General features: G+C 42.5%; 1 protein-coding gene across 10 annotated transcripts in view; it reads right to left on the reverse strand.

The window, feature by feature from the left end:
- The window catches only part of SCAPER (S-phase cyclin A associated protein in the ER), a 631592-nt gene that overhangs the window by 542674 nt on the left and 76426 nt on the right, over positions 1-12492 (reverse strand). For 9 of the 10 annotated variants that reach the window (XM_085896259.1, XM_085896255.1, XM_085896256.1 and 6 more), the window contains one exon: positions 8117-8211. In XM_085896259.1, coding sequence (XP_085752385.1) covers positions 8117-8211 — 95 coding nt within the window. Of the gene's footprint in view, positions 1-8116; positions 8212-9572; positions 9595-12492 lie in introns of those variants that run through there. The other variant, XM_085896257.1, reaches the window with a different exon arrangement.

Genomic DNA, 12492 nt, shown 5'->3' on the forward strand with positions numbered 1-12492 from the left:
CACGAGTCGCTTTTCACTGAGTTAATAACGTTTATTTCTCTAACCAGAAATAATAAGACTCGGCAAGAGGAGGGATCCGGGGCGATTCGACGGGATAGTGGTGTGGGTTCGGGCGTGGGGAAAACACTAACAATTCCAATGGATATACAAATCTCAAACCCTCTAAGGCGCCAGGTACACACACACACACACACACACACACACACACACACACACACACACACACACACACACACACACACACACACACACACACACCGTAGCTGGTCCTGATGGTCAGGCTGGCCCGTGGTGTAGACGCAACAGTCCCTGGATTGGCGTCGGACGAGCTGGCGTTGCGCTCGTCAGGGGCAGGAGACACCGTGGTGCTGTCGACCTCCTGGTGTCGGCGCAAGTCCGCTCACAGCCGCCAGGGAGCCAGTTCTGGCGCCAAGTTGCGAGCAGGAGAGGGAGGCAGGTCCGCCTGCCATTCGACCCCGTACTCCGAGCCAGCAGAACCCCAGAGCCAACCGAGGTCAGGCACGAGGCACAGCAAGGCCACGAGACACGATGAATCCAGGATCGAATCAGCCCAACAAAACAGCACGCTCCCAGCACAACAGCCTCCACCAAAACGGTTTTTCTTTACCGATCTTCTTCCTCCAACCCTTTTTCCCGAACAGAACCTTTTTATCCTCGAGTCCACGTCACTTCCAATCGAGCCGTTTTATTGGCCCTCCGCCATCGCCTTCCGCCAATCGTGATCACGGGGCGGAGCCATCCGCAGCACTGTCCTGTGACGTCATGGCAAGCCTCCAGGGAATACCAAAAAGGGTTTACGCAGACACACTTACCCTAACCCGTCTCCCTGTCTAATTACGTGACAATTATCATTTCCCCCTTAAAGAAATGGACATTTATTAGACAACTTATCACCACTGAATTGCTACTTATTACATCGAGATCCTGGTAAACTCGAACAGCATGGCATACCTAATTAAACATCCTAATTACCCTTTGAATGCATACCCCCCCCTCAGACGTAACAATATTTAAGAATTAAAATTAAAATTAAAATAAAAAAAAACAACTCAATCAACCAGTTTGAATAGAGAAAAGCAGTCATTCTGCTGTATTGTGTCACTGTGTGTACCTTTCACTGTGTGTACAATGAGCTTTCAGAAAAGAAAGAAAACCAGAGAATTGTTTGAGGTCAGACAAGATTGTAGCCAAACACGGACAATCTTAAGGCCACAAGTCCATCTCCAGAGACCTTGATGTTCCTGTGTCCACTGTACACAATGTTATCAGGAAGTTTGAGGTCCATGGCACTGTAGCCAACCTTCCTGGACGTGGCTGCAAGAGAAAACTTGATTGAAGATTGCAGCGAAGGATTGTCCGAATTGTGGGGAAAGCACCTCGATCAACTGCCAAACAGATTCAACTCGCACCATCGGTCGCCAACTCAATGAAAGGGGGTTCTTTTGAAGAAGACCCAGGAGGACCCCAGTGCTGAGAGAGAGGGGCATAAGAAAGCCCAACTGGAGTTTGCCAAAACACATCTGAACAAGCCAAAATCCTTCTACGAATGTCCTGTGGACAGATGAGACCAAATTAGAGCTTTTTGGTTAAGCACATCATCTCTATGTTTACAGAAAACAAAATGAATTCTTCAAAGAAATGAACACCTTCCCTTCAGTCAAACAAGAAGGAGGTTTAGTGACGTTTTGGGGTTAATGTGCTGCCTCTGGCACTGGGTGCCTTGAATGTGTGCATGGCACACCAAGGCATTTTGGCTATTTTTTTTTTCTTGTTAAAAAAAATTTTTGGTTTGTAAATTTTGGCATGGCACACCAAGGCATCAGGATATTACCAAAGCATTTTGGAGAACAATGTTCAACACAGTGTCAAAAAGCTGGGTCTCCGTTGAAGGTCATGGGGTGTTACAGCAGGACAATGACGCCAAACACACTTCAAAAAGCAACCAGGAATAGTTGATGACAAAATGCTGGACTGTTCTGAAGTGGCCAGCAATGAGTCCATATCTAAATCCCATTGAACACCTCTGGGGAGAGCTGAAAACAGCAGTTGGGAGAAGGCACCCTTCAAATCTGGGAGAACTGGAGCAGTTTGCACAAGAAGAGTGGGCCAAACCACCAGTAGAGAGGTGTAGGAAGCTTATTCATGGACACAGGAAGTGCTTGACTGCAGTTATTTTGTCCAAAGGCTGTGTGTTCTCCCAAATATCAAGTCTTGGGTGTCAATAATTTTGTCAATGCCATTTCTTGTTATTTTCTGATTTAAAAGGATATATTAAATTCTGAATCAAAAACAAAGGTTCTGCATACTAACAATAAAATAATGAATTGTAGAGACCAAATACTTTTGCCCAGTTCAACGTATTTTTAGAGAAATTTGTCAGTTTTTTGAAAAACGTGCAAGGGTGCAAATATTTTTTGTCACAACTGTATACTGGTACTTGATGCTATGACTACACTGCTATGACTGGTGAGGCCAGATTGCATTTTCTTCAATAATAATTAACTTTTCAATAAATACATTCCGAGATCGCTGAATAACATCAACGGCCTTTCCTGGTTGTGGTTGGTGGACGTAACACAACGTGTCCATGTGGCAAATGGCACTGGTGGGGCCAAATACAATCTGGCCTCACAAGTCACAGCAGTGGAGCATCAAGAGCCAGTGTATATAAATATATACATACAGTAGACTAGGCGTAAGTTGGCAGCGTGTAACTCGTCACTTCGCCTAAGTCGGCAGCGTCAAAAAGTCCCGAATTTATCTCATGTTAAATCCCTTTGAATAAAGGGTCATCCCTCTGTAAGTCGTCATCTCGAAGTTGTCACTTGGACTAAGTCGACAGATGTTGTCCGTTCCCGCGTAATGGAAACGCAAGTAAATTACCACGCCTAACTCGTCACACGGATCTGCTGCCTCGTGAGAAGCCCGATTTCATGGAATTGTGATGCTCGCTCATTGGTTTACACCGCCAGTGATAGGCTATTTATAACTGCATACACACGTTGATCGCACTGCAGGCAGTACAATAGCGATTGAGCGCAAGCTTACAACTAAAACCTACCAAGAAAAATACGACATTATCCAGTTTTGCGAGGCAAACCCACTGATGAAGAAAACAGTCATAGCTGAGAAGTTGGGCATCAAACGGCAGACATTGAACGATACCTTGAAGAATAAGGACAAGGTATTTGGACAAGCGCAGAAGATCGCGAGGCCGGTGGTAAGTGTGAAACGCGTGAAATGTGTGTCCTTTGAAGATGTCGATGACGCGCTCATCATCTGGTTTCGGCAAATGTCGGCTCAGCCAAATATTGGGTTTCGGCCGATTCGGCCAAATATTCGGCCGATACTGTCTTTCGGTGGAGGATTGCCCAGACAACATCATGGAATACAATGACCGGTTTGAGTCCTTTCTCATGCACCAGATGCCCAAGAGTTTGAGGCAGTCAAACATAACGGATTACTTCGCGAAGGAGTAAAGGATCTATCGAGCTTAGTGTTGAAGTCCGATCATGGTTTTATATTGGCTTGTTTTGTACATTACCGCACTCACTTACACATAGGCATCGAGTGGTAATCATCACCACGATGACTGTGTGTCATGTAATTTGTCACCATGCAATCACCGATGGTATACGAGTTGTCTTACAGTTGTTCATTATCTTCACTTTTGATAAACTGATTTATGAATTCCATCTTTGCTTGCTCACTTTCCAACTCACCAATGAACCCCCACCTATGCCCGGAGGATTGTGTTTTCCTTTTGGTACAATAGCCGGCTCTTACACATACGTGTCCAGGCCACGCGCGACTTCATCCTTCACCCCACAGTCATCATGAATGTTCGCATATGCATAAGTCGTCACATTTCTAAGTCGTCACTTTTTCTCGGTCCCGATGGTGACGACTTACACCGAGTCTACTGAATATATGAAAAATGAACACCCACCGACATCTCTCGCCTGTGAATGGAGGGAATAACCAATTAGTTATCAACTAATCATTTAAACCCAGGAGGCTAGGATTATATAAATAAAAAGACTCCTCCCATGCTCTTCGAGCCAAAGAAGCTGCATGAAGCAACCATGAAAGGTTACCCAAGGTAAGCCCTTTACTGTTTCAAACAATTCCCAGAGTTACTTCACAGCTATAAAAATGTTCACAAACAGTACACACATGAGAATCCCATTGCAAAACAACTCCTCAGCTGCTGGCAAAGGTCTTACTTTGCAAAACAAAGTTTGAAACAGCAAAGGGCTTACCTTGGGTAGCCTTTCATGGTTGCTTTATGCAGCTTCTTCAGCTGGAAGAGCATAGGAGGAGTCAATTTATTTATACAATTCAAGCCACCTGGACTTAATAGATGAGGTGAAAGCCAATTGGTTATTCCCTCCATTCACAGGTGAGAAATGTAGGTGTGTGTTTTTCATTTACATGTTGACTGCTTTTGACATTTACACGTGGTACATGCTTGGGAGCCTCGTTGGTATGCATTCCTGTCTGCGCTATTGCTGATGATTTGGCAACAAGCGAAGAAACCGGTCCGGCAGCTGAGGGGATATGAAGCATTAGGATTCTCATGTATGTATTATTTGTGAATGTCTTTACAGCTGTGGAGGAACTCTGGGAATGGTTTGAAACAGCAAAGGGATTACCTTGGGTAGCCTTTTATGGTTGCTTTGTGCAGCTTCATCAGCAAGCAGAGTATGGGGAGGAGTATATATATATATATATATATATATATATATATATATATATATATATATATATATATATATATATATATATATATATATATATATATATATATGTATATATATATACATACGTGTGTGTGTGTGTGTAAATAAATGGTAATAAAAAATTTGAAAACAGCAAAAAAAAAAAAAAAAAAAAAAAATCGAACAGACATTGTCAAAGCTTTTCGTCTTGCAGCTCGTCAGGACACATGCAAGAATACCGGATATGCATCGAAAAAATGACACAATATATTTGTTCAGACTGCTGGTGATTGTTCTTTGGACTGTTATTGACACGAACATTCACATCATGGTCTTGAGGCACCGAGAGAACCAGTGGTTGCCATCTGAGACACTTCTGCACTTCTGTTTTGAGACCAAAGACTGCCATCTGCAGCAATGTCTGACCCCACATCCCAACATTTGCTTTATAGCAGCCTTTGGTCTCAAAACAGTCTTCAAGGCAAACTTGCGGTCGCATAAAACCTTGCCTACAGTTCGGCCATGAAAGAATAATGTACAAACGGACAAACACACAAACATATCGCCACGTCAGACAACCTCCGTTCACACGGGCCATCTGCACCAGATCCTTTATCCCAGGAAATGGCCGAACAGATTCTACTTCCTGCATTCAGTTAATTAATTACCGTTCTCCAAGGTCACCCAAATGAGCCAAAATTAATGCACACGCACAGGAGGTAGATGGATCGAACACGTTTTTACTTTTTTTTATGTTTATTTATTATGAACTGGTGTGGATCGGCTTGCGACGCTCGCCTCACCACACATCGTTACAGAGGCACAGGATAGTTTTACCTGAGAATAATGACTGTACACGAGTTACACCAATCATAACACAATTAAACATTTCTTTTGTACAAATATATTTGTAATATTGGTGACATATTTATTTGTAATACATTTCTAATCTAAAAAGGTCCATGTGGTCTAAAACTCTAAATGGTCAAGGGTCAAAGCCTTCTAATCTGTCTGAAGGGGTCTCAATGGCATAAAGGTCAAATGGGTGTAAAGGGACTTAAGGGTTGTAAAGGTCTAAAGGTTCTACGAGTCTTAAGGGAAGAAAGGGGACTTAAGGGAAGAAAGGGGACTTAAGGGGTAAAAGGGGTCTTAGGATGGATCTTAGCAGTCTCAAGAGTCGAAAGGTACATTCTAATAGTACGCAATTAATAGACATAGGCTTGTGAAGTCAGGATGCAACTGACATTCAAATAATACATAATTCATAGACATATAATCACACAGCTTCCTGGCTTCATGGATGGACAAAACAACCATGTTTTTTTTGTTTGTTTTTTTTAGTTTAGGGGGAAAAAGTGGACAGGAGGAATAGTTCATAACAAACCATGCAAATCAACAGAAACAGAGGGAGAAGGGAACACGCAAACAAATACAATGATGAATAAGAAAGAAATAAAACCTAACCCACAGTTGGTGCCACAGCTATACAAATGTTAAAATTGCAGGCAAGGAATTTCCTTTTGCAGGATGTGCAGGGTGGAAAGCGATGATGCAGTACATTATGGAAGCCAGTGAAGAAGTGAGCCAACGATAAAGTAATCCAAAGATGAGACAAGTCAGTCACGAGGAGCACCAGTGACAATGAGCAACTCAGGACATGCATCTTGAACAAGCCCTCATGACCCTCAGCCATTGTTACCTTCTTCACCCTTCCGGTCCTCCGGCGTGTCCATCCTCTCCTCTCCTCCCCTACTTGCCCTGCACAGTTTGCCTCCAGGTTTGAAAGCGACCTCTCGGCATCATTCTTTGTACCGTATTATTGTCAAGTGCATGAACGGGGCCAACGATAATAACTGTTAAGAAATCTGCGACGTTTGGTTTGTTCGAGGGCAGTAAGGGTTATAACCAGGTTTATTTACCAATTAATTTATGTTTATTTACTGCAAGTAATCCTTCACCCATGCCAATCCGTACGGCTCAGAGTGCTCGATCTCTGGTTGCTCAGCAAGATTAAGGTCGCGAGCACCCATCACTTGGTTAGATACACTGTCCCACTGATAAATGCAACATGACAAATTGGTCTGGAAGCTTGCTTGGGGCTGTGGACTTAGCTGACGGTTGCAGTCGTTTTGACATGACACACGGAACTCGAACCGGGCTCCTGCACCAGTCCTGCTATTGTTACAATAAAAAACGCCTTGGGTGATCAGAAGAATTTCAAGCAAGTCTGTTATTTACATTAACTAGAGAATTCATGGAACACTTCACCCCATGCAGTCTTGAGAAAAAGGAGAGGTGAAGGGTCTTTTTAACTCTTGATTTACATTTCTGAGCAAGATCTATGTTGGGTTTCTTCGTGAACTTTGAACAACAGGCATGGTGGCAACCACACAAAACCAATGGATCAAACGGAACAGTCTCAAGCTGAACCTTCTGCCAACTCTTCTCGAAGAAACTGACGATTTTGGAACGATTTTTGAGGAAAAGATGCACGAAACAGATTTTGGCCAACGTTATCTCTCTGGTTTAATTTCTGTGCATCACAAATTTTTTTGTCTCAATCTCGCTGTTACTCCATCCATCACAGCGTGCCGCAAATTTGATTGGTCGAGATGGAATAAGAGTTTGCCCAAGTACTGCGAAAGTGAGGGTTTTTGGAAGTCCACTTCTTCGTTCATATGCATCACAAGGCTGCAGCGTAGCACCATTGGCTGAAGCCACAGTTGTGCTGCTAATGCAATGCCCTCTGCTGGTTATATTAGGGCAGGAATTTGGAATTTATTCATGGTGCTGGCGATAGCTCGCCTACTCTTCGCGTAGGACATTATGGGATCTTTGTCGTCCACCAACTAATGCTGGCAGATGGGATTCCCATTTAACTTCCATCCAAGGGATGGCACACACATTGATGAATCACTGAGATGACAGACTACAGCTGGATCGGGATTCAAACCCAGACTAGACAGCTTTGAGGCGAGTGTGTGTACCTCTTGGCAATCATGTCAGCTCTGTTTTTGGAAGTACAAACAAGATTATTTGTGTTCTAGTGTGTTCAAATATACGATTCAATCATTTTTTTTATTTCATTTGTTTTTTTTTTGCACACAGTCAAGACTGAAGTCTGTCGGACAGAAAAAGTGAATCACTTCCTCAACCCCACTTTGCGCTACACATGCAGAGTAAAAACACAACTGATGTTCCAGCCTGTGATGCCTTTCTGCATGCACCATGACATTTACTAATAATCACCACCCATCTTTAAAAGGTTCGCAGTGGGTTTAAGGGTCAATGTTTTTATCTCACCCGTTACATTTCCACACACAGTAGAAGAAATAATTGAAACTTTTTTGAAAAATTGAACATCAACCACTCACGTGTTTCAGAGTAGCTTTTGGATCGGTCCCTCTGGCTTGATGGAGTACACGCAACGACTTGTTTCGCTTTACAGAAGGCTGAGTCTTCGACTTTCCTGAATAAGAATTAAAAAAAAAACCATTGATTTTAAATCGACATTTTTATTGAAAAAGTGTGAAAGACAAAAATAAAAGCTTTTGCAATGGAACTAATTTATTTGCTCCTCCCCCCCCCCCCTTCGTCTTGCATGACAAGGTCATGCAATACAACAAGCCCATGCCATGGTGGTTTGTGTTCACTGACTTATTGCATCCAAAAAAAAAAATAATTAATGAGATGGTACAGAAGCTTTTTCTTTAATCTCACTGTCAAATGGAGACAAAGGAAAGATTGCTCACACTGTGTTGCCTGAAAACGACAGAATTGACTAATGGGATGAGATCCCTGGGTTGAATAATTTCATCAGACTCAGTGGCATTGCAGTTAGAAGGATCCGCTCAGAGTCTGGGAGCTGGGTAGTTCGATTCCGTCCTACATGAACATCGCACTACATGAAGAGTAGTGGGCAAACCCAAGACATCAGGTATCTACCATATTGCGTCACAATTTTGGGATGGAACTTGACGAGAGAAAATCTCAAACAGTTCTTCAACCAAGACAGAGATAAACAGAGGCTTTCCCAATAATTCCTGAGAATGACCACAAGGAGGCAGCATATAAACGAGCATTTTTAGCTTCAATCTTGACTCCCTTCGAGCTAAAGGAAAAGAAGAAAAAAATCCGACTTATTAATGGTTGTAATCAACGGATACCAACCAGAAACCACCTGATCATGTTTGAAATGATCGAATGATACAAATAGTTTCCAAGATCACCATTTGGGCAATGTGCACCAACTCCCATTACTGACCGATACACATGCAGCCTCTAACATCTGTTTTACATCGATGGGGAACGGGCTTGGCCCAACAGGGTGGGTTTGGCCATTGTTGCTTTGCTTTTATTAAATAACACATCACTTTTGGGATTTGTCTCATCCAATCAATGTTGATCATTACCCATAATTTTACTGATAGGCCTACCGTGCATCCATTTCAGCGTCTTCTCGTGTGTTCATTTTCTGTATTTTGCACCATTTTTCATGTGTGTGGGTATCAAACTGTGTAAACACTTGCACGTAGCCCATTGGCCTCAGGTGTTGACCCTTCCAAATAGTTGTGTAATTTCTGCCCCTTCTGCCATCAGGAATGCAAACACATCGTGGTAAATCTTCATTCATCCTCCAATACCTCTTCCTAATCTTCATCTATTTGCAGGTTTACACATTTCCTTCGCTCTTCATTCATCCCCTTGTTGCATCCACACGTCACACTGCCCTGTCAGTGCATCACCCTCTATCCTCTGTGACCTCATTCTTCCATGAGCTTACACTTGGTAGACCATTTTTAAAAAATTTTAAACATCAGGTATGCTCACCAGGAAGGGATCCATAATGCACACAGCTTGCAACAAAGCTGACTCCATGAAAATGTTGTCATCTCAAAAGCTCAGTCTCCACTACATGGCAGCAGCTCATTATCTGCTCTTCTCAAAGTACCAGGAGACAACTATCCACTTCAATGAACATAAACATTATTCCAAAACAGAAAAATGGCAGCAAGAGCTATCCTCTCAACTACCAAATGGTCAGCTTTCATTCTTCACATCACAAGCAACATAATGTAACCGATGAGAGCAGATACAGTAATTTATCATTTCTAACCCACAAATCATAAATACGCAATCCGGCTTTCATAAAAACAAAATAACAACTCAGCAACAAACTAAGCTATCAACTTCAAGGATGAACAGACGCTGCACGTAGATGAGGTTTACACTTCCACAAGGCCTAATACATATACTGCACACACACACACACACAATGATCAGCAGGAAGAGGAGGGAAAATGGCAGCATGTAGGAGGAGGAGGAAGAGGATGATTATGAAGAGCAGCATAGATAGGAAGCAGAGCTGGCCAACAAAGTAGAAGAGATAAGACTGACACCACTCAGAGAAAGAACAAATAACAACTCCATTGAATAGAAAACAACAAACGGCCGAAAATGCCAAACAGGAAAACAAACCGATCAATTGGTAAAATATCAAAATCATCCTCTTTCAAAGAGATCAATACTGTTTTGCAGCAGCACAGCTCGTTCAAGAAAAAGAACAAGAATGATAGACAAGGCTCAACAAATAGAAACCAAACCCCTACCAAGGAATCAAGAGACAGAGAGACAAGTCTTAAGAGGAAATGAAAGCCCAAAGTTAATAGACAATCCAACAACAAAAAAAAAAAAAAAACCACAAATATAAAACTGAACACAAAGATTTAGAGATCATGGTTGTTGAAAACAAACTTAAAATATGAATGAAAGCACAGAACATTAAAAAAAAAATTAATGAAATAAAACTACAACAAAGTCAACAATGGGAAAGACCAAAACAAGATGTTTCAAAATAACCTGAAAAGATTTTACCGAGAACGAGGGAAATCAAAACAAAATCTATCAAATCCCCGCCCCCCCCCCCAACCCCGAGAAAGATAAACTTGAAAATTCCTGGAAAGGTATTTATGAAGACCCCAGCAACACAATTATGAGGTGGAATGGAACACAATTAGGAGGTGGAACAACTTGGAAAAGAAAAAGCAATACCGAAAGGAAATGCCACTCGTGATATTTGATGAAGAAAAGAATAAAATAAAATAAATACAACTTGGAAAAAAAATGCCAAACTTTGAAAGCTCTGACCCAGATGGAAATCCAAATTTCTGGCTAATGCAAGATGCTCTCCACAATCACTGTGCCCGAGCATTCAATAAACTAATCCAAGGGGAGGAGGTAATGGATGAAGGCCTCACAAGGGTAACTAACACCCTCCAGAAGCACCAGGTCCTTGGTGCTTCCAGTCTTGCTCTATGGATGTGACTTGGACTCTGACCAGGGGTCTGCAATTTAATTCCTTTGGTACCAGGTCTCTTCGGAGAATCCTTGGCTATCGCTGGTCGGAGTTTGTGTCCAACGAGCGGTTGCTGAGAGAGACTCAAATGAGATTTGTTTCCTGCATAGTCCGTAAGCATCAGCTGCAGCTGCAGGGACGTGGCTCGTTTTCCTGACACTGATCCTGCTCACCGGATATTCTAAGCAAGGGAGTCTCATGAGTGCAGTAGGCCAATAGGCCGACCACGTGCCTCGTGGTTGATCGGCATATCAAGGAGATGGGGATAGGCCAGGCATCTGCCTGGGGGATGGACAGACGGAAGCCCCTGGAGTACCGGCGGAAAGTGGACACAGCGATGTGCTGCTCTGGCGCATGCTCCCATGCCTTACCTGACCTGATCCCAAAATCTAAAAGGAACCCAACTACCTCCCAATAGCATGTCCACCAAAAACATCCAAACTTCTGACAGGAATCAAAGAAATGATGTACCACCACTTAACACAACGAGGTCTCGAGGCAGAACAGAAGGGATGTAAGAGAGCATGCTATGGAACAATAAACCTCTGCTACTAAAGAAGGCCATACTCGAAAAATGCAAAACGAGAAGAAAAACTGTCCACAGCGTGGATAGACTACAAAAAAGCTTTAAATAGTGTCCCACATAAATGGATAACAAAATTCCTGCAATTGTACAAGATCAATCCCCAAATAATCAAACCAGTTGAGAAAGCAATGGAACTGGAATACCACTCGGAAGGAAATATCGAAATACCAGAAGTGAAGATATGACATGCTATCTTGCACAGGGAGACAGCCTTACGTCCCCACTGTTTGTTCTGGCTCTGGATCAATTGAGCAACCTCATTCATGAGCAAGGACATGCATACACACTAACATCCAATGAGACAGAGAAGGTGACACATATACTGTGCACGGATGACTTAAAACTCTTTGCACCGAACGATGCAACATTGACAGAACAACTGAAATTAGTTAAAATGGAATTTGGCCTCGATAAGTGTGCCAAGTGCACATTCGTACAGAGTAGACCAACAAAAATGGACAACGTCAAAACCGACCGAGATACAACAACACAGGAGTTGGACAACGAAGCTTCTTACAAATACCTTTGAGTAAAAAAGGGCCACCAAATATGTTACAAACAAATGCACAAAACAATTACCAAAAAATATCTGCATAGACCGAGGCTGATCCTGAAAACATAGCTCTCTCCGAGAAACAAAATCAAAGTCATTAACCAACTCGCAGTCCCAGTGTTCCAATACAGCTGCAGAATAAAAAACTGGCCACAAGCAGAAATCAACAAACTAGATATCAAAACAAGGAAACTCCTCACCAATGACAAAATGTTCTACAAATTTCAATGCATCCAGAGAATGTACCTGCCAAGAC

Source organism: Eptatretus burgeri, chromosome 9 (assembly GCF_056783735.1).
Source record: "Eptatretus burgeri isolate ZD-2024b chromosome 9, Ebu_testis_v1, whole genome shotgun sequence".
Taxonomy (NCBI): domain Eukaryota; kingdom Metazoa; phylum Chordata; class Myxini; order Myxiniformes; family Myxinidae; genus Eptatretus; species Eptatretus burgeri.